We start from the raw sequence: 22,902 nt of genomic DNA on the forward strand, positions 1-22,902 counted from the left end.
TTTTCCCCTTTTATGAGCTATACCAGGCATTAGCAAAACTGTGGACTGTAGGCCAAATCTGTATATACTTTTGCATAGCCTGTGAGCTAAGAATGGCTTTACATTTTTAAATGGTTGTAGATAAAATGAAGAAGAGTATGTGACAAAGAATGCCTATGGCCCACAGACCTAAAGTATTTACTCTCTGCCCCTTTATAGAAAACATTTGCTGACTTCTATTTTCTAATTTTTCTTTCTTTCTTTTTTTTTGCAATCTGTAATATTCAGTAGTAGTATCTGGATATCAAGATCTGCTTCTGACATAGGCTGCTCTCCCAATTTCCTAGTTAGGAAGCAAAATTCACCATGCTCTCGGGAAAGGAGGGCTGGAGTCACTACCTTTTACTTTCACGGGAACTTCTGAGCAGGAGGCTTTTCTTTTCACAGTTGTAGCTTCTGCTTTATTCTGTTTGTGTTGCAGATACTGAGCTTTTTGCTTCCAAATCTGCAATGAGATCAGATCAAAATAAATTATGATAAATGAATCAGGACAAAATGTAAAAGGGAACCGTCATGGAAGAGGACAATGAAGAAAGGGAAAGGAAACCCCGGAGGGGGCAGAGGTTAATGCCAACTTTTTTTTTAATGTTTATTTTTGAGAAAGAGCATGAGCAGGGGAGGGGAAGAAAGTGGGGAGGGAGGATCCGAGGAGGGCTCAATGCTGACAGCAGCGAGCCTGATGCAGGGCTTGAACTCATGAACTGTGAGAACACGACCTGAGCGGAAGATGGACGGATGGATGTTCAAGTGACTGAGCTGCCCAGGTGTCCCTTAATGCTAACTTGGAAGCTAAGGGTTACCGAACAGGCTTCAGATGGTGACTACAGTGATATCTCAGTGGAGGACTGCAAACGTTCCTCCCCGCTAAAGGTCAGGGCCCAGCAGGGATTGTGAAGTCACTCTAAGGTCGAAATGGAAAATCATAGGGTAAACATCTGGCTCAGTATGATGTCCGTGTGGTTCAAACAGTTCTTCTGATCTGCCGGTTGGCAACACCAATAACAGGATGACAATAACATGGAAAACAGAGACTAAAGATAACTTACCTGGGTGACAATAATTTCATTGCTTCACCAAGATGAGCTGTGCTGTAAAGCAAGACGGTAATTCTAGTCCCTAGACCAACCTTCCAATTACCTGGCTGGAAAGTGACCCTGAATGCTTCCGATAGGACTAGTTATCACTGTGTTACTCGTTCCTGATAGGAGGGCATACTGTTTGGTAAAGGCTGATGAGGATGATGGCCTGCAACCCACTCACTTAGTAAACACAGCCCACATTTTCTCTTAACTCTTAATCACTCCCTAACTTAGGTCATCTTTTGGCTCAAGCCAGAGAAGACAGCCTCCCTGCAGTTAAATCCACAGTAGAGTAAACTGGCACCAGCCCGTGTTAATGTCCTCTGCCAAACCATTTTCTATCTATCTGTGACTTTTTTTCACTATTTTCACTGTTGGCTTGATGGGCTATAGGAGAATTACCTATTTTGAAAGGCATAAATCAATGAAAACTGTGTTCGCCAAAAAGTGCACTTACCAGTTTGTCTTTTTCTGGCAACTGCTTCCACACCTCTGCCAGTTTTTTACTGAGTTCCCCAAAGTCTGGCATGAAAGAGTAAAAAACGCAACACAGTGAAGGTTGGACTATAAACCAAACAGAAGATTGATAAAAGCAAAAACTAGAAGAAGGATTTCCCAGCTCAGATTTAAATTAACACAAGGTTCTTTCAGAAAACCAACTAAAATCCCGTCACTTTTCTTGATTCTTTGTTCTAGAGAAAGAAGGGGCTGTTTTGGTGGTCAGTGAGACAGGTTCAAATTCTCACACATCTGTTCTCCAGAGATTTGTCCCTTCAGCATCTTTCTGAGGTCTTTTAATTCGATCTCATTATACAAAGCTTATCAACTTAGGTTAAAGAAAACATGTTTCATAGAATTTGATTAAAAAATGTTACATTTTTACCAAGTTTTGAGAGCGGAGAACCAAAGAAGAATTTCCCTCGAGCAGCTCAGAAGCAATCCTCTAGAAGTGTAATGCTGCCTTCCCATCTGTACAGCAAGGTCATGCTTTATAAAGCACCCGTATCTGTTATGGTACTTCACATGGGCCTCACGACAACCTTGATGAGAAGGTTGCGAAGCTATTGTACACAGCAGGCAAATGAGATTTGTGGAGGTTAAGTGACTTGCCAAGGTCTGTGGCGAGTGTTTTTCTCACCTCACTAACTTCTGACACAGAGACAGACAGAAGCAATGTGAGTCAGTCATCTCACCATGACTCACACCCAGGGGCCAGATTAAAGGAAAGGTCAGCTGTAGAACCTTGGCGGCAAACAACTCCGTGTTTCTGTGCGGGGCTCCCTAACATTTAATTTTATTCAGTTTCCCATTTTCTCATTTTAAGAGATATAAGCCAAAAGCTTCTCTCTTTTATGGATGGGGTGGACTAAGACAGAATCTAGAGTGACTTCAGAACCGAAGGGGGGGAAATGAGATTTGTGCTATTTTGGTACCCAGGGAAGGAGCTGCCTGCTGACTGGCTGAATTAATCAGAGACACGGCTAGAAAGGACCAAAGCTGCAGATGAGACGTGTCCTTACCTATACCTGGATGGTCAGCCACGATGGTCACGCGATACTCTTTACAGAACACCTGGTAGGCAGACATGTTCTTCTTTTTTGGCTGGTGCCACGTGAAAACAGAACAGGTAAGAGTGCATTAGAACGCACGCTGAGTGACCCTGAATCATGGTTACAAAACAGAAATGAGACCTGTACTTTGTCATCTAGGGAAGAGTTCTGAGCCACTAACCAGCTTTCTAAACAGGATAGCTTTCAATTGTATTTCATTTTTTAATTACATGTAATAATTAATAAATACCAGCTTTGCTTTTATTTTTATTTTGAAAAGATTTTATATTTTAGGAATCTCTATACCCAAAGTGGGGTTTGAACTCAGAACTCCAAGATCAAGAGTCGCGTGCTCTACCGAATGAGCCAGCCAGGTGCCCCCACTTTTACTTTAGAAGGTAAAAACCACATGCTACATCATTTCTAGATATTTAAGTTGTTGCAGCTACTTGATAATCACTTGAAAAGCCCTTCATTCACCTACGTACAATCCCATATGACATGTTTGAGAACTCCGTGCTAAGAAAATCTTTGCCTCTCCTGGAGTGTCTATTTTTCTCATCTTTGAAAAGAAGAATCGTATCATTTCAAACCTTTACTTTGGGACCAGAAAGCCAAGGGTTAAATCTGTTCATTTAGTTCCTTTTGATTTCTAGTCTTATAATTTTCCTGATCCTGATCCTATTAGTTGTAGTTTATCACTATTTTATTATTCACATTCTTGTGGCCAACGTGAGAAGTAGGTAAACAACTGGAGACAATTCTTTGGTAGTCAGTGTAAGATGAACCTCTCTCACTCCAGCAAATTGCTTTGTGCTACTTGAAGCATGTTTGTTCTTTACTGTATTATGATACCTCCACAAGCAGGGAGGAAGGAATGACAAGATTTAGCAAGACAATACGACAAAATAACCAGTGCCTGGGCTTTGGATGCTAACAATCTAGTTTAGAATCCTGGCCATACTCTTTATTAGCAACACAAGCTGCTTGATTTCCCTGAGCTGTAGTTTCTGTGTAAGTAAAACCTGGATAATACCATTTAACTCAGAGGTGGGAATTAATCAAACAGTACCTGGCACTTCGGGAGGTGTGCAGTGATGTTATGACACTATTATTTCTGTGGCAGGCAGAATCCCAAGATGGCTCCCAGGATTTCCGCCCCCCGTGTTATACACGCCCTGGATAATGCCATCCCCGTGAGTGTGAGCAAGACTGGTGAATGTGACGGGCTATCACTCCCATGACTGTTATGTTACATGGCAAAAGGGACTTTGCCACAGTAGTTAAGGTCCCTAGTAGGTTGAATTCTAGTTAATCAAAAGGGAGACCATCCTGATTGAGCCTGACTTATCATTGTGGTCAGTCAGGTGAGCCCTTGACAGGGATGAGACACAACAATAGACACTCTCCTGCTGACCCTGAACTTGAGGAAAAGAGGTTGCCATGAGTTCTACAACTATAAGGAACCAAGTATTGCCGACAACATGAACAAACTGCCGACAACATGAACAAACTGCCAACAACCTGAAGAGGACCCCTCACTCGCGTCGGGAGAACCCAGCTCTGGCCAACACCCTGATTCAGTCTTGGGAGAGACTGGGAGCCCAGCTGAGCCCTATCTGGCCTTCTAAGTACAGAACTGGGAGCTACTAGTGGATGCTGTTTCACACGGCTAAATCTGCGGTAATTTGTTATGCTACAACGGAAAACTACCATGAGTTCTTTTCTATTCCCTCTCTATCTTTCAAAATAGAAATTGTAGCATCCAAAGAGCCAACAGAAGCTTTTTTTAAAAATATTTTTGGTGAAGGATGATAAAGTGAAATCATCTGGCCTAAATCAGATAAAGAAAATAGCAGCAAGGGCTTTATGCTTTAACAATTTCATTTAGACAGTGAAACTATTTTTAGTATTCTTCTGGTGAAGCCCATCCTGTTTAGAGATGCTGCGGAAGTGAGTTCTGGGTGCTGCGTTTGGTTATTAATTGAGGAGCAGCTTCATGTCCCCAAATGTTCCAAGGTTTTTAACTAATGCTCCCCTCTTCCAAATTCCCTTTTATTGGGCCCCAGATACAATAGCGGGGTGCTACACAGACAGGACTTCATGTAAGTTCTATATTTGGCCATTTGAGAGAGAGAGAGAGAGAGAGAGAGAGAGAATAGAGGGAGAGACAGACACAGACTGATTAGTTGGGGTGATGCCATGCTAATAAGAACCTATTCCATGGAGTGAGTGTGACAAAGAACATAAATTTGCTTGTCCCGGATCAGGTCTCTCTTAGTGTGTGCAACTCACTACCCAAGTGTGACTCTGAGACCTGTAGCTGGCACAGCTGAACAAAGAGTAATTCTGGCTTCTGAACCGACACCAGTGACCTCATCTGGTGCCGAGAACCCAGCGGCACTGGGCCGACGTTCAGTTGGACCCGCAGTCTGTCAGCTTTTGGTTGTGAAGCCACCTTCCTAAGGGGTTTCCAGGGAAACCTGGACTATTTGCAATTCTCACCTGATGGGCTGACTTTGGAACCTAACCACTGTGCAGAATGCAACTCCTTTCTGGGGACCTAATGTTCAGAATTCAGCCTTAATGGTTACACATTTTCCAGGGCATAGAGATTTTTCTAAAGGTAGGTTTGTGGTTAGAAATACACAAATAATGGACGATCTCTGTGCACACAGCACATTTCCATGTGACTCCAAACGCAAGGCCAGTAATTCCACTCTAGACTTTCTAATGCAAGAAAACATACATCCGGAACAACACTGACTCCCCCTAATAGAATGCTAATATTTCAAAAACTTGGAAACTTTATTGTTAGCAGCAGAAGACTGCCAACAAATCCACTAAGTGTGACTCACAGTGTTGTAATTTTGCAGCCAGAACCTCCTTTTAAGTGTGTGATGACATATATCACAGTATCAAGACCTTTCGAAGAGTAACTTTTTTCTTCCTTTTAGAAAGAGAGAGTGTGAGTGGGCGCGTGGGCAGAGGCAGAGAGAGAATCTCAAGCAGGCTCCGTACCCAGTGCAGAGCCCAACGCGGGGCTCGACCCCATGACCCTGGGATCACAACCTAAGCCAGAATCAAGAGTCAGGCACTTAACCAACAGATCTACCCAGGAACCCTCAAAGAGGAATTTTCTTCACGCTTTTTATAAAGCAGTCATGTTTAACTCTTTTGGGAAATAGAACTCTTTGACAATCTGATGAAAACCCCTCTTCAAGCCAATCCAAGACTCTAGTTTAAGAACTTTTAAAGGATAAAACATTTGGGGGTTAAGGCAAAACATAACATGGATCTTAAAAATACAGCTTGGCTTTCTTCTCCTGATGACAAGAATCCAACTGCTTCACTGATACTAATACCGTCTAGGAGACGCTGCAGGACAGCTTTACTGTAGAAACTCATTTAAGCCTGGCAACAACCCTATGAGGTAAATTCCATTATTACTACCATTTTTATTTAAAAAAGTTTTTTTAACTTTTTAAAGTAATCTCTCTACCTAACATGGGGCTCAAATTCATGACCCCAAGATCATGAGTTGCATGCTCTACTGACTGAGGCAGTTAGGTACCCCATCACTGCCATTTTAATTTTTTAAAATGTTTATTTATTTTTGAGAGAGAGAGAGAGAGAGAGAGAGAGAGAGGGAGAATCTGAAGCAGGCTCCAGGCTCCGAGCTGTCAGTACAGAGCCTGGTGCAGGGCTTGAACCCACGAGCGGGGAGATCATGATCTGAGCCGAAGACGGATGCTCAACCGACTGAGCCACCCAGGTGCCCCACTGCCACTTTAAAGATGAGGAAACCGAGATCCAGGGTCATACACGCAGGAGTGGTGGGGCGACCATCTGAACGCAGCCGGTCTGGCTTCGGAGCCTGTGGCTGTAACCACGATACCATCTGATGTTCTTGTGAACTAATTTGACCGAGATCCCTAAATCTGATCTGGCCAAAGGAAAAGGTGCCAGAAAAGTAAAGTTTTCACACCAAAGCTTCTACCTGAACCATTCTGAGTGGAAATCTTTCTAAAATGTACAATAAACTCCCCCGCTACCTGTCACAATGCACGACCGGGCAGAAGGTGAACTTCCTCTCTGTATCGTGGGAAGAGCGCGGGTCCTGCAATCACACAGATCGCAGGTTCGGATTCCTGCTCCGCCACTGGACAGGGCTGTGCCCTGCGGCAGGTCACTTCACTTCCTTGAGCGTGCTCCTGTGAGACGGAGGTGAGAATGCCTACGCCTCACTGGGTTCTTGTGAAAAGTCACTGATACACCACATATAAAACCAAGGCCCGTGTGGCGCTTGGAACACGCTGGGAACCATAGCTAGGGCACTCCCTGCCTTGGTTTCCCAGCCCACTCGGCTCCACCACCCTTCCTCGGAGGCAGGCGCAGCGATTCTTCCCCCTTCCACATGCTTACTTCCAACCTTCTGCTGGCCCCACCTCGTGCACACGGACTTCTTGCGGTGCGCTGAACACCCTTTGCCTCCCGGCACCTCGGTCCCTGCACACCCATCTTCCACTCCTCCGCTGAAAACCTACTCCTCATTTCCACCCGGTAATTCCCATCTGGCTCTAAGATTCGGTTCAGGAAACATCTGGCATCCTGGCTTCCCCTGCGCTACCTCAGCCCTTGGCACATGCCTGCACGCTGGCTCAACTCACTGAATACTTTCCGACCCCTCTTCCTGCACCCAGAGCTCGGAGCTGGCAGGACGCTGGTGCTGCGCCTTATTCATCTTTAACCGACAGCACCTGGCGAGTGCCTGGCACCCTCAGGTTGTGTAGAAGAAATACGTACAAGACCCACAAGTCTCAGGACTGTGTGCGAAAGGGGCAGAGGTGAGTCCCCTCCATTCTCTCGTCTGATTTTCATGGCACCCTCATGGGCAAGGTGGACTGGGTATGAGTTTGCTCTTCTGCAAAGAACGCAACAGGGCTGGGGGATGGGTCCCGTGACTCCTCTCTGGCCCGTGTGCCTTCCCCCAGCGCCCAGGCTGCGCTCCAAGGAGCTGTAGGAAGCTGGCTTTTAGCTCCTTGGAAACCCTGTTTTCTTTCTAGATCCTAACTGTGGCCCAGACAGGTGGGATAACCGCAGAGTTTGCTTCCTATCAGGTGGGTGCCGTGGTACAAAGCAAAGCAAAAGAAAAGCGTAACAGCATAGTCTCCTGGCTTCGTCGAATAGGTGAGATGACCGGTTGAGAAAAAAAGCGTAAGAAAGATGTTTTCAAGCTTTATGCTTTTGAAGAACTCAGGATAGAAGCAACAGGAACTGTAAAGCAGCTATTTCCAGAGCCAGGCCTTGTGCAGAGCGTGTTACGTGTGCACACAAATGCATTTTACAAGCGAGCAGGGAGGAGGCGTCACGGAAGAAGGCGGCTGGTGAGCAGCAGACTGGAACGAGACCCGAGTGCGCCGCGTGTGGGCCCAAGCTGTCTGCACTTCGTCATATTTCGCCTCCTCGACTTACAAACGTCTGCACGTCCCAGTGGGACGAAGCTCAGACACTAGCTGAGACACTAGCCACCATGTTGGTTTCCTTTAAGCAAGAACCTACTGTTGGCTGTGATGAAGGCACATGGCACCGGACAACCACTTCTCGAAGGTTTAGAAGGGCACGTGGTATCGCTGAATGAGTATAGGCTCGGGTTAGAGAGACCTAGGCTAAAATTCCAGCTCCGGGTCTTGTCTTCTCAGCTTCTCCTATCAGTCAAGACCGTTCGAGAGGTCAGACGCCTAGGAGAAACTGGCACATGGCAGGCACTCAGCAGAGGGTAGCGACCGACTTTTACCATTTTTATCGCTGCTGTTCCTCAACTTCAGTTTCACCAGCGAGAGGACACACGTAATGCTGCGAAGCTAACTACAGCTCAGACTTCAGTGAACTACTCCATCGGCAACAACGCCTGAGTGTGCCAGACACGAGGCCACTTGGCTGGCCTCGGTTTGCTGAGAGAAGTATGAACATTCTGGAAACATACAGATAACTGAAGGCATACCTCTGCAGCAGCAACATCACAGATATTACTTTGAATGGCAGTGAATGGGCTTTCAGTGATTTAGTAAAACCCAAAGTAAGTTGTCTTTGCAATGTTACCGGATCCTGCTTCTCCAGTATAAACAAGAGCTTCCCCTCCACTGGGATGATCCTAAAGGGGAAATCATCAAGATGTTACCAATGACTTCTCCACCCCTTCCTAGTAAGTGGGATTCAACAAAGAGCCGACACACAAGCACGCAAACACAACAAAAAGCCACTTCTCAAACACAGCTCAACACTGAGAGTGTTACCTTCCACTGCAGGCAAAGTTCAATCCCCCGGTCTGTACCAAGACTGTCCAGCGAGAACGCCACCCCTGCTGCTCTCGCTACTCACTCCTGCATGGACCCTGCCGGGCTGGCTCCCACTCTCCCTGCTGCACTTGAACTCCTCGTCCTTCTAGCTTGAGTCCAGTCTATTCTCCAATGGTCGGCTCCTTTACTTCCATCACACTGACACCTCTCTGGTTTCTCCTCCCACACAGCTGCCCCTTCCTTCTTCCCCAGCGCCCCACTGTGCGCACCTAACCAGATTCTGCTCTGGACTCTGCTTGTACAGGAGCCCGCTAGGCCTCACCCCAGCTCCGCCTGCTCTGCTGGGCCCCAGCTCTTGCGTTCCACCACTCCCTGGAACTTCTCCGGAGAGGAGAATTAAAACAGCTCTTACTGAATGCTTGCTAATGTGCAGAGCCAAAGTTCCCACACTTAGTGGGGTGCCCATGGCTTTTCACGCGGTACTTGCTGTCTGTAGTAGCCACCACGGGAAGACCAACTTTGGAAAGACAGGGTCTTACTGAAAAGAATGGCGTGTGATAAGATGTAGCAACCATGAATTACCTGGAGCTAGTGGTTCTTAAGGTGTCGACAGATGTCCCATACTGCTGTTTCTCCTGAAAACTTCTATGTAAAATATCCAGGGACACCTGGTTGGCTTAGTCAGCAGAGTATGTGACTCTCGATCTGGGGTTGTGTAAGTTCGAGCCCCACACTGGGTGTAGAGATTACTCAAAAATAAAATCTTAAAAAAAAATCCAAAGGTGCCCCTGTGGGTTGGCTGCCTTTCCCATGTATTATCATCTGATTTTTTTTTTTAATGTTTTTATTTATTTCTAGGAGAAAGAGAGAGAGACAGCATGAGCAGGGGAGGGTCAGAGAGAGAGGGAGTCACAGACTCAGAAACAGGCTCCAGGCTCCGAGCAGGCAGTCAGCACAGAGCCCGACGCGGGGCTCGAACCCACGAACCGCGAGATCATGACCCAAGCGAAAGTCGGACGCTTAACCGACCAAGCCACCCAGGCGCCCCCTTGCTTCTCTAGTTTTCTGCCAGTCCTGGTCGTAGGATCCAAGGCAGAAAGCATACAGCGGCTTTCCATGTTCCTACCAGCGGAACAGCCAACCTCTGCTCACTATAGGCTGGGGGAATGCTATTCCTGAACCTTCCTTTCGATCTCTAAGTAGGCTTTTCGACAGTTCTTTTCTATACCGAAATAAAACCCTGGAAAGGATTTTTTAACTCCACAGGAGATTTTTATGCAGAGATCAGGCTTAAAAAAACACGGTACATGTTCAATAAATATCTGTTGGATAAGTAAATGATTAGAGTATGATTACCTCAGGTTTGGATAGTCGTGATCAAATACAATTTTTGCTATAAACGATAGTTCATTTTTTTTCTGGCAACTGCTTGCCACGTGGGGAAATTATAAAGAAGTCCTACACTTGAGGGGATTATAATTTTACTTTCTAAGGCACCCAGATTCAAAACCTTAAGGGACATCTTTATCCTCATTGATGTCTCTGCCTTCCCAGATCCAAGCCCTGTTGCCGGACCTTATCAGTTTTCCCTTCAGAGTCTTCTTCTGAATCTCTGCCAGGCTCTTACCGTATCTAACACCTTGGACTATAATAACCTCCTGTGTGGTCTGTCACGATCTCTTCTTGGTGTCACCCACCTGCCACCACGCTATCATTTTAGTCTTACATGATCATGTGGAGAATATCCAAGTCCTGCTCATGAGCCCAAAGTGCCCACTGCCAATTCCTTAATTCAAGATTCTTTACAATTTGCTCCCAACCCACCTTTTCAATACTCTGTTTGCACCCATTTATTCATTCACTTGACATCTATCAAAAAATGCCTACCAAGGGCACTGAGGAGATGAAGGGAACAGTAAGGTGACCACAACAGTCCCTAAGGAGCTACGACACCCTCAAGGAGCTTACCGTCTTTAACAGGGGAAATGGACTACATGCATAGAAAACTCGAATATCCGGGAAAGTTAAGCGCAGTGACTTCCCCCAGCCAGGTGGCACGGGAAGTCACAAGTTAATTCTCACTGGAGGGGCAGGACATCTTGGAAGAGGCGGCACTTGATTAGGTCTTGGAAGGGAAGGCAGAGCTTCAATATGTGAAGGAGAACAAGTCAGAAGATCACTACCAAAACGAGCAAAAGAAGAGCGAGAAGAATGCAGGGGCCAAGAATGGTTTCCACACGGTGCATGTGCAGCAGACTAAGGGGTACCTCTGAGAAGGGAGGCTTAAGGCTAAATGACAGACAATTATGAATGCTTGGCCAAGGGCCCGGACTTTGATACTTACTCATTCGGCAAGCACTTATGGACTAACTTTGATGTTTATTCATTCAAAAAGCCCCTATGGACTAACTACAGAGGCCAGACCGCGGGCTCAGGACTAGGGATGAAGCGGAGGGGGTGACGGACACGGTCCTGGTCCTGGTGGACCTTACGGTTGAACGTGAAGGCAGTGAGGACCCACTGAAGATGCGGAACCAGAGGGCTGTCAGCATCAAAGTGGTACTTGAGAACATTCTGGCATCAGGGTTTACTAACTGCATGGGAGAAGAAACAGAAAGGAGGCCATTTGTTGCCTTAAGTATGCGGAGGGATGAGGCCCAAGACAGGGCAGGGGTAATGGAGGACATAAAGGAGTGGAAGTTATTGCAGAGGAAGACTATCAGGCGAGGACCTGAGTGGAGACAGAGGAGGGGGAAAGCAGGGAGAGGGAGATGCAAACATGAACCATAAGACTGGGCAGAAACCAGAACAGGGGGGGCGCCTGGGCGGCTTAGTCGGTTAAGCGTCCGACTTTTGCTTAGGTCATGATCTCGCGGTTCGTGGGTTCGAGCCCCGCGTCGGGCTCTGTGCTGACTGCCAGCTCGGAGCCTGGAGCCTGTTTCAGTCTGTGACTCCCTCTCTCTCTGACCCTCCCCTGCTCACGCTGTCTGTCTCTCTCTCTCTCTCCTAGAAATAAAATAAAACATTAAAAAAAAAAAAAAAAAGAAACCAGAACAGGGGCTGGCGCCGGGGCCGGGGACTGACTGGCTGGCGGGAGGAGAAAGCTGCTTGGGACAATGGTAATGGCTGTGTCTTGACAGAGGTTTGGTCACACAGGTGGATGCATTTATCAAAACTCACCAAATGGTATAGTGACCACCTGTCCATCTGCACGTAAGTAAAGTCTACCAAGAATAAAAAGCTGTGAAAACAAATACTGAACTTGACGATATGCAGGCTGAAGTGTTCAGTGATGAAAGTGATATCTATAATTTACTTCAAAATACTCTGAAGAGAAGGAATGGACAGACATATCATAAGGGAGACAGCAAGATAATAACTACAGAATCTCACTGGGTGGCATAATGTGTTCACTGTACCATTTCAAAGCTTTTGGTCTGAAAAATTTCATAAGGTGTCGAGAAAAATGATGAAGCAGACAGTCTTGCGTTTGGGTTGACTGGAAGGGCACAGAACATAGAAGCGGATGGAGGAGATGCGGGTTTGGGGATCTGGGGGATGATACTGATCAGCGACACATGGGTCTGAGCGACCCGGGGCAGCAGGTGGAAATACTTAGCAGGCCATTAGAAACACAGGGCCAGAGTTCGGTGGCTTTGTGGTGCTGCTTCCTAAACATCTTCCTGCCTCCTTGTACGCCTTTGCCCTGAAATCCTTTTTCTTCTGGAAGCTCTCTCCGACCACCCTGCCCTGTTGCATTCATCACCATAAGCTTAGTTTATGGCATTGTCATATGTTACTAGCATGGAAATTCTCAGGATAAACGGAATCTTACACAGAAAGATAGGATTTCATGAAGCAATTTTCAAATAAATGAATAAAACCTGACCTAGTATCTGACTACGCAGTTCTCAATGCTCACACTGATTCTTGGCTCGGAAGGTACGGTTTTGTTTTTCATTTCTGAGATATACATACTTAAAAGCCACTCTTTGCCGTGGGAAACATGACCGCTAGGCACAGGCTGAACGAAGCTCCCATTTCCACATTCTTTTTTTTTTTTTTTTCCCATTTCCACATTCTTAATACACTTGACCTTCTCCTTCTTAGCAGCTTCTCTTTTAGACTTTATCTGACATTTCATTTTGCAGAACTCTAAACAAAAGAAGCCAATGGTTGTCCTCAGGTGATGAAACTAAACTTTCTGACCTTTTTCTTTCCATGATTCTCAATTTCTAAATTTCTGCAATAGTAGTTCCTTTGATAACAGGGAGAAAAGTTTATTTTTTAAAGAAAACCTGTAATGACATAGTCACCAGCCCCTAAAGTACAACTGCAGAAAGCTTCTCGAGGTGCAGGAAAGGAGTTACACCAAACCTGCCGATTTCTCATTCCTATCTCCTCAGCAATCTGTGAGCTCCCTGAGGTCAGGAGCCACTTCCGGCTCGGCTCCGCCCCTCTTAACAGGCACAATAGCACAGGGCCTGGTAGACAGCAGGCGCTCACATGGTGAAATAACACACATCTGACACCAGAAAGTGCCTCCCCACCCCCCATGTGTGGAAAGCCATTCCCTTATTCGGTTAACTTGGTCGTTATTATTCTCATTTTGAAAATCTTTCCCAAACTAAACTCAGAGTACCGTTTAGTTCTCTCAACCGCCCCGGGCAGCCAGTGCTGCTGAGTGAAAGAAAGTGGGTTTGGCCCCCTCCGTGAATTCCAATTTCAAGGGTATCCCTCAACCTATGCTTGGCACAATGGGAGAACAGCTCTGTTACGAAAACCCATGAATAATTAAGATTGCTCTAATTTTTGCACCAGGCATGTTGGGCCACTGGAAATATTTGACACCTGACGCCACCCCTTCAGACGGGCCACGCTCCCCACGGCTCACCTCAGCCGCTGGTTTCCAAGTCCGCTTACTACCACTGTCGCTAACCCACCGCACTTTAAAGAATGGTTTACCTTTTCTCCTCTCTCTCTCTCTCTGTCTTTCTCCTCTTTTTTCTTTTTTTTCTCACCGTGCCCGTCCGCGTGGAGGCTGGGCAGTGGGGGGGGAGCGGCAGCAGCCCCAGTGTGTGGGGCGCTGGGCGGAGGGCCGGGGGTCACCGGGGCCTCTCCCGCTGCTGCGGCTGAAAGTCCCGAACTTCTCTTGGACTTGGAGTGTCTCTTCTCTTTATGCTTCTCCTTGTCCTTCTTCTTTTTGCTCTTCTTTGACTTCTTCTTCTTCTTGACCTCCCTGTAGGAATCATCTATCACTAGCTCCCCAGCCTCTAGCTCCCCACCAGAGGACGAGTCCGATTCTACTAAAATAGGTTCAAGTCCCGAAAGATCAAGGTTAGTACTGTGGGAGTCCGGGAACTGGGAGGCATCCGACCCCCCGCCTTCGGGGCCAGGAGAGGAATGTGGGTCCGAGGCGGACTTGTGCTTCTTCCGGGCTGTTCTCAGAAAGCTCTGTAACTCGTGTCCTAGGAGGAAAGCACCTTGCTCATCCCGAGCTGATTTCTTAGAGGATTTTTTCAACGTAGCCTGTTGAGAGGGGTACTGAAAAGACTCCTCGTCAACCGAGCTGCTTCCCTTCTCCTTTGGCGAGAGAATGAGCTTCATCTTTAAGCCGTCGGGCTCCCGAAGGGTCAGTGTCTCTGTGTTCACATACAGCGGTTTCATTTTTTTGGATTTGTGGGAACCACCGTCCTCCAGGGACAGTTCCCCACCGCTTCCACTTACTTTCTTCCTGTGGTGTTCCTTTCTACTCTCTGCATGACTCGAAGAGCTGGAGGACTTCTCCCCTGTCTTTTTGGAGGGCTTGGAGCCCGTGGCCAGTGGGGAAGTGATAGCTTTCAACAGGTCCATGGCTGTATCGGCAGACTGCGGGCTGGACTTTTTCTTTTTCTTCTGTGACGATTCCAAAGACGAAATATCTAGAAACAATCAAGAGAAGTCATGTCCACACGACAACCCGACTTCCAACAAGTTTCCTCTCTCACCCAAAACACTCACTAACACGAGGAAGAGGCTAAGAGAAATGATTTGAGGGGGGACCCCTTCAACGGATTCCTGATGACGCCCGTGCGCTTCTTGGCTTGGTAGATTCTGCCTGACCCCGGACACGGTTCTTGCCACTCAAGTTGTTTCTCTTCACTGAGACTTCACGAGCAACCAGAGAGAGAGCAGACCCAGAAGAACGGACTAAGCTGCGGGATTACGAGTAGTTACAACTGAGGTTACACTGCAGACAGAGTGTCATCTGTTTCTGTGTTCAGGGCAAGCCCGTTCTAGTAAAGGGTTAGTCTCATCAGCTATGCGCATAAGAGAGCTAAGAAAGGCTGGTCTTGTGACTGGATATGCACTGCACTGAGAAGTAACCCACAGGTGCAGGCCAGAGGGCCCGGGACTACATATGGCAAAAGGGATGCTGGGTAACAATGGGCAGAAGATAAGTGGATGATTGGGGGGAGAAGGAACCTGGTACCTGGTGTATCACAAATGAAGACTGTTCTTCTATGCTGAATCCTCCAAAATACCAGCCCTCCACCTCTCTCCTCCTTCACACTGGTTTATCGGCACTCAGAACAAGAACCACTGTCCTGTTAAATAGGCCACTGAGTCAGCAACATCTGGATCCCTTTCCCCTACCCCGACTCCAAGAACCAGTGATGTGTTCATCCCACCTGCTGCCCCTTCCCTCCTCACCTCCATAGTAGTAATCATCAGAGGAGTGCTTCCTCTTCTTCTTGTGCGTGTCCGTCCCCAAGAAATAAAGTTCGCTATCCTGGAACCGAAGAGGAAGAAAAATTGACCAACGAATAAGATGAGGACCAATTTTGTTTTCTGATTTCTGACTTCGGAAAACAAAGTAAAACGGGGGAAATACTGAGAATAGGCGTGAACAATGTTCACTTTAAAATAAACTTCTTTCTTCAAGAACTAGGAAACAGGATGTGAGATAGTTAAAAGCTCTCCTAATTCAAATGTGTAGAATTTACCTTTAACTTCTTCTTGGAAGAATTTCTGACCTGAGCAGCGATTTCTTCCTCTTCCCTTAAGAAATCTTTGTAAGAACGTTTCTTTTCTCGTTGGCTCCGGCCAGCAGCTAGTCCTGCGTCCTCAGAGCTGTGATCACCATCAAAGCAATCTGAAAGCCAGGTTCATTTGGAAAGGAAACGAGAAAAGATTCAGTAAGTCACAACCGAATCACCACACACAGAAGGCAACAGGCCCTCCATTTCCAAGCTAAAATGTTTCGAGAGGTCCACTGGAATACAGGGCTAGGATCCAAGGGGACAAGTGTATTTCTTGATGACCTGGCTGCAAATACAAGCACCGAACCTGAAGATACAATGCTTCCATGCTACGCAAAGCCCAATGTGCGTCCTCAGACATGGTTTCTTGGTTGTGATTTGGCAGGTGGACACGGACGCGCAGAGGTAAGGCTGCAAAGAATAAGGGTTCATGCGCTGTGCTGCTCTGTGGGAGTCCAAATCGTGACTCCTACCCCACACTCCTGAACACTGGAGCTGGCAAGGACCACGAGTGCTGCAGGGGGTCACCCCGATGGACCAGAGATTTATATTTCAGACTCTCGGGTTGGAACCCTGTCCCAGTTTTCGCTTCCATGGGCCCAGCTGGGGGATGATGTGGAGGCTGAGTGTCATAATACGGCTCGGGAGTCACTCGGGAGTCCAGGCCATGATGGCCGGTCCTGGTCTCTATGTCCATGGGCTGCAAGGATTGAAGAGGAAACCCCCTTTGGAATGCTTCTCAGATTAAGGGGTCATACCTTCTTTCTTCACGGAGTCATCATAAGCCATGGCGTTCCTGCAGGGCCTTTGTGAATGTGTCACTGTGTCCAGGCTCCTTCCCGTCTACAGGACCAGGTCTGAGAAACAAAGAAGGAAAACCCTCCTGTAATGCGAAATCACTGTGGAGAGGCAACCTTCCAGATGGAAATGCGTAGTGATCCAAGGGCAGTCTGGAAGGGCAGCAAGAAATAAAGGAGTGTCTTGTCACCTCCTCATTCTGCTTGTAAACATACTGGGGTTGAGAGTGCACGAAGTGTACTGGGCTTAATTTGATTTGACTTATGAGTTAGAGTTGTGGTTTGGTGAAGTATATAAGATACCTCCCACAGAATAAAAAATACCTCAAAATTAAGGAGAATTTCTGAAATGCCAACAGGACTGACAACACCGAGATGGTAAATACTGACATTAAGTCAGAGGCATAGGTTCAATCATGGTTACGAAATGCACAGATAAAGCAGGATGCAGAGGAAGACAGATTACAGCAAACATTCCAGACCATAAAATCCTACCATGTGGATTGGCGGCAGGCTAAAAATCTATTGTACTGCAGTTTAAACAGAAATGATGATAACTCGATAGAGATGTTAAGGACCTTTAAAGCGTAACTTTTTGGTATGCATTTTGTTGGGCTACATGAATTTGCTCAAAACTGCAGAAGTATAAAGGTAAGTATACTTCTTACATCAGTTGGCCACATGACAGCTTTCAAGGCTATCAAGCGTCTCTTAAAGGCTAGGTGGAAATCAGGAAGAATTATCATTTGTCCACTGGTGGTAAAGTTTTTGTGATTATTAAGATTTTCACTGATCTGAAGAGTTACTGTAATTTAAATGTTCTAAGTATTATTCTGAAGTTAAAAAAATTTTTTTTGACATTCAAGTTTATACGTCTACTTTGACTTTGACAATGACAAGTTGTAGACTGCACTCTAGGATTAAGTTCTTTGAATACTTTAAGGACAGGTAATGTCACAAGTCCTGCAGGAAGTCTTTGCAGGAAACTTAAAAATGACAGACTAAATATATGGACAAGTGTTCTCATCCAGTTACTGAAATGCTTAAAGGGTGATCGGATTGGTTATTTATTTAAATTTCACTTTATCTTCATTACTTTAAGTGGATTTAGAAATGCTGAATGGCTCTCTAGAGAGACATTGCCAATCCCTTTAGGTGGGCATGGGGATGGGTAATACTGAAGCATGTTAACTCTTGTGACAGAGAATCTGATTAACGGGGGAATTTTGCTAAGAGTTGCACTGAAGATAAACGAAAAGACTTAATCGCACGAGTCAGATAAAATACAACGCGTAGACATGCCTAAGTTGAACGTACAAAGAGAAAAAGCATTGCCAAGAATGACTTACAAGGAACATTAAGAAGAGTAACATAAAAAAGTACTTCTCCACTTCCCTGAGAATGAAGAATGGAGTTGGTCAAAGTTAAGAGAATCTACAGCAAAGTAAAGAAACCAAATGAACTGGATTATTTTAGCAGTAAACTGGAGAACTGCTTGCTCAGAAGCTTGTCATAAGAAATGAAAGCCATACAAGGCCAGATCTCATGTAAAATACGAGGCACCTTGCATCACTGTAGCTAGATTTCCTTCGATGTTCCAGTATTCAACTTTCTCAGGTAGAAATCACTGCCCTCCCCTCTCCACACAAGTGGCGGACTCTGCTAGTGGTGAAGGAAGGGGGAATGTCAGCGGGAATTCTGTCCATTCATTTGAAAATAGTATACCCTCTCACTGGCACTAAAACATACTGAATTTAGCAGAAAAAAAGGTAAAGGTCCCCTTAGTTTTCACAGGCTGGTAACGCCAAGAAATACAACTTGAGACCTGGAGTTTTCTATGTTTTTCAGGCCAAATGAATTTTGGCTAAGAATGTTTGAGAAATAATAAGGGGCAAAGTCTTAAAACATTTGGTATCATAAATACAGCCATCAACCTGGTGTCAACTTCAAGAACAGGCACTTCTACAGGCCCTGAGATGTATGGATAGGCCTTCTTTTTTAGTAACATCAAAACTGACACAAACCAGAGTTGAACGGTCTAACAGAATGGGAATAAGTACCTTTGAACACGGTACCAGAAAGAACACCATGATGTGACTTCTGAGCTGTGAAGTGTTCATGGTCTCCTAACCCATTGCTTTGGAAAACTGGTGGATTTAAAAAGTTGTGAAAGGGGACAGAAAATTAGGAGCTGATCCTCAGAGGCACGGGCAAACACAGAAAACAGGTGCTGGTGTTAGTGTTACATACTGGAATGAGGCCTGCTACTGTTTAAATTTTCAGAGAAACACTGAAGAACATTTTATAAATTACAGGACTAAATAACCTGTAGAGGAAAAAAAAAAAAAAAATGAATGGGGCCTGAAGGCAAGGCTGATTCACTACAGAACCGGAACAGCTAAGAGCTTAAAAAACTTAAAACACAGTGAACTATGTTGCTTGCAGCTTGGACAGACTGATGGACCTTGAATTTCTAGATTCTTTAAAATCAAGGTATTGTTGCAACTCAGGGGTTAGTTTGGTTGCTGACTCACAAAGGAAAGAGGAAACCAGATAAAGAAGTCTCAAGCAATAGTGTGGAAGAAAGGCAGAGTTAGGACAACATTTATATAGGATCAGCTGACCCCTTGATATTCCTTCCAGGTCCTGAATGTTATCCATGATAAATTCAGAGTTCAGGGTTAGGCAGCAGATTGTGGGATTAACAGAAGTGAAAAATATTAGGCTTGATTTTCACATTAGAAAACGAGGCTGTAACTAACATGAGATGTTGGCAGACGAAAACAAGTGTTAAAACCCATTCTCCTGAATTCCATCCTTTTAGAGTTTATAGAATTCAATGTTGTCAACTTCAAGAGGCAGGGGTAGTTTTCACAATTATGTTCCTCTCTGTGTGCTATGAAATGACAATGTAAGTGAAAGTTCATTATTTCATGTTGCTTATGGAAGCCAGAAACAGGCCATCACAAAAAATGTGTACTTATGCAATACGCAAATTGTTAGGTGGCTCTTCTGGGACGCTTCAGGACTACGGTGAAGGGGAGTTTTGTTCAGGTACAGCTTTCGGGATTACCAAAGTGATGAGTGAAAAACCAAAAAGCATCTGGTATAGAACTTTCTTATTTTGCAGGTCCAAATGAGAAGTATTGAAAAAACAGTTTCAGAAGGTGATTCTTTTTCTTTTCTTTTTGCTTTTTTTTTTTTTTTTTTTTGCGGTAATCTGAGCTCCAGCAATGGTTAACAAGTTTCTTCATCCCAGAATGTGAGCGAGTCCTGAAAACGAGGGAACCAAGTAAGCCCCTTGATCTGAGCAGAGAGCGAAATCCTGAAATCCGGGTCTAGTCCGCGACGACAGCCTTGTTCCAGGGTCCCTGTTCTCGTCCAGCCTTCCCTCCAGGAATTCAAGGGGCCCGTCGGCGCAGGAAAAGGAAGGTGCACATCCAGCGGCCGCCGCCGGTTTCTGAATTTGCTGCTGCGGTGGACCTCGGGCGCTGTCTGGTCGTTTTTTGGAGAGATCTCCTCCAATCTCGCAAGGCAGCGACTCCGAATTCCTGGCACGCCGTTCTCCAGGAACCTACCTATGCAGCACTCACAGCCCCTGCCAGCTCTGGAAACTGCAGAGATCCCCACAGCCTGGGCTGCGGATTGAATCCTCTCACTGCGTGGCCCCGGAGCCGGACCACGACCACCGCACAGACAGGCTGGCCACACTTTTCCAGAAAACCACCAGTGCAAATTTTGACAAAGCTTTGTCCAATCAACAGGCTTTCCTTTGACTGAGTTTTTTTTTTTTTTTTTTAAATTTGTCCTGCTATAAGGGGACATAATCGGCCACCGGCTTAACCGGCAGAGGGAGGTGGGAGATGCTGTCCCCCCGATGCGTGACATGAAGTGAATCTACAAGTAACAGCTGCGGGGGGAAGCGGGCCTGTACGGGGAAGATCGCACTACGAACGCACGTCCCGACTGGGTCGCCCGCAAAGAGGACACGCAACACGGCGTTATTTACACAGAGAGCCCCCGGGACCACCCTTTCTGCGGTCCCCACGCAAACCAATGGGATTCTCCCGGCAGTTTTGCAGCAACAGCTAGTTCAACAAAGCTCTGTGAAGAGGAAAAGAAGAAAGCTCCTCGCATCCTCTCCGCCCGCCGAGGGCCCAGCCCTCCCGCCGCCCCGGCCCCGCGACTCCCTCGCCTTGACAGCCCGGGGACCCCGCACCCCGGATCCCGAGCCGCACCGCGGCCCCGACCCGGGTCCCCGCGGCCCCGGCGGCCTCCAGGCGCCCCCGAGGGCGGAGACGGCCCGGGCAGGGGGAGGGGCGGCCCCGGCCCGCAGGCCCCCGGGGCGGCCGCACGCCCCCTCCCGGCCCCGCAGCTTTTCCCGCCTTCCCCATTTGAACAGCTCCCGCCCGCCTTCCTTCCGCGGCCCGCTCCAGCCCCTTCCCGGGGGCGGACTGCGGCCGCTACTCCAGTCCCCGGCTTGGCCCCTGGGCTAGGCCGCGCCGGGCCTGAGGCGCCCCCGCGGCGGTGTCGCGGGCCCCAGCGGCGGGTGGCGGCGGGGCGGGGCCGCTGCCGCCTCGGGGAGGGGGCCCAGCCCGGCCTCGTGGGGGCTCCGCTCGCCGCTACCTTCACTCAGCTCGCCCGGATCCCGCCTCAGCGCCGCCGACCGCCGCCATCTTGGAGAAGGAGAGAAAAGCGCGAGCGGCCAGGGAGCCTCAGTCGAGCCCAGAGCGCAGGCTCCCGCTCGGGAAGGCGAATCGCGCTCCTGACGGAGCGCCGAGCGCATCGAAAGAAACGCGCTACTGGCTGAGCCCCGGAGCCGGAATTGATTGAGAACTTGCTGTGAGCCAGGCGTGGGCTCGGAGCTTTACGAACATTATTATCATTTAGTCCTCGCTGCATCCCTGTGAGGTAGGTTTGGTCACATTTTGCGGATGAGAAACAGGCTCAGAGAGGTTAAGTGACTTGCCCGACCGTACACAGGTAGTTGGAGGAGGAGGCAGGTACTACTCCCAACTCTTGTGATTCACAATGAAGTGAACTTTCTGCAAGGCTATGCCATTTCCTTCGAGAAATTTTCATCCATAAGTGGCGTCTCTGCAAAACCTTGACCGTGCAGATTAATAGTGCTTATTTGGAATTTGGCATTTATGTTTGAATGCTTGGCGTATTTCGGATGAGGTGGGAGAACTATTTTTCTAACAGTGAACCGTAAAATAATATGCACGGTGAGTCATCATCTGCATTTCCCCTCACATATTATTTGCATTTAAAACTTGGAAACAGTCTTCGAACAAATGAAGAGATGCCGCACACAGGAGAGACAGAGGGTGTTTCTGATTTGCTCTGGAGAATTTGGACCAATAGGTAGAAATTCCTGTGTGAAGAAGGTCTTGGCTCACTACGAAGACAAACTCGTGTTTCTAGAGCAGCTCAATGTGGTTGACTCCCTTGTAAGACAGTGAGCTCCCCATTATTAAAGCAATTCAAGAAGAACTAGGGTCCTAGTTGTTGTAGAATGGAGAGAGGTTAGAGATCTAGATTGGTTTGTAGAGTCGTGAATCCCCTGACACTGCAAAATTACATGTTTGTGCACATGTGTGTTTTTCTGGGTTTAGATCCTATCAAAGGCTAGGAACCCTTATCTTTCTGGGCTTTTGAGTCCAGAATTGGAAGGGCTGCTTGAAGGAGTTTGTACTCATGCTGCTCACTTTGCAGACAGAAATTGAGACCAAGAGAAGCAGACGATTTCACTTACGACGCACTGCCAGTTAGCCATCAGATAAGGATTAGAAGGCAGATTCTTTGACTCTTGGTTCAGTGCTCTTTTCACTGTAAGATGCTCTCTCTCCCTCTGCCCAGAGTAGAATATCGGATTCTGTGTAATCATTGCTCTAAGCAGTTGTGAGATGCTGAGATGTTAAAACATCGGAGACAAAGTTGTAGAATTTATTCTCCAAATGTAACCACGAATAGTTAATAAACCTGCCATCATGGTCCTTTTCTGTTCATCAAAAATAGTCAGTGAGTTTCACCAAAAGTTATGGGATTGCTCTTCTGGCATATCCTAACTGGCATTAGGCTTCCCTGTGAGGTATTTAAGAGCCGTGAGAATG

At 46.8% G+C, this 22,902-nt stretch overlaps 1 protein-coding gene across 3 annotated transcripts in view; it reads right to left on the reverse strand.

Annotated features, from left to right (window-relative positions):
• The window catches only part of HMGXB4 (HMG-box containing 4), a 30,081-nt gene extending 8,509 nt beyond the window's left edge, over positions 1-21,572 (reverse strand). Inside the window, exons 1-8 of one of the 3 annotated variants that reach the window (XM_039230469.1) lie at positions 21,413-21,469; positions 16,748-16,846; positions 15,954-16,102; positions 15,661-15,739; positions 13,933-14,888; positions 2,639-2,720; positions 1,576-1,640; positions 379-484 (exon numbers count right to left, since the gene is read on the reverse strand). In XM_039230469.1, coding sequence (XP_039086400.1) covers positions 379-484; positions 1,576-1,640; positions 2,639-2,720; positions 13,933-14,888; positions 15,661-15,739; positions 15,954-16,102; positions 16,748-16,778 — 1,468 coding nt within the window. In that variant the 5' untranslated portion in view covers positions 16,779-16,846; positions 21,413-21,469. Of the gene's footprint in view, positions 1-378; positions 485-1,575; positions 1,641-2,638; positions 2,721-13,932; positions 14,889-15,439; positions 15,555-15,660; positions 15,740-15,953; positions 16,103-16,747; positions 16,847-21,412 lie in introns of those variants that run through there. The other 2 variants (XM_039230468.1, XM_039230470.1) reach the window with 2 other exon arrangements.
• Between the last annotated feature and the right edge of the window lie 1,330 nt (positions 21,573-22,902).

The sequence above is a fragment of the Hyaena hyaena genome, unplaced genomic scaffold (genome assembly GCF_003009895.1).
Source record: "Hyaena hyaena isolate Hyena2069 unplaced genomic scaffold, ASM300989v1 scaffold_46, whole genome shotgun sequence".
NCBI classification, from domain to species: domain Eukaryota; kingdom Metazoa; phylum Chordata; class Mammalia; order Carnivora; family Hyaenidae; genus Hyaena; species Hyaena hyaena.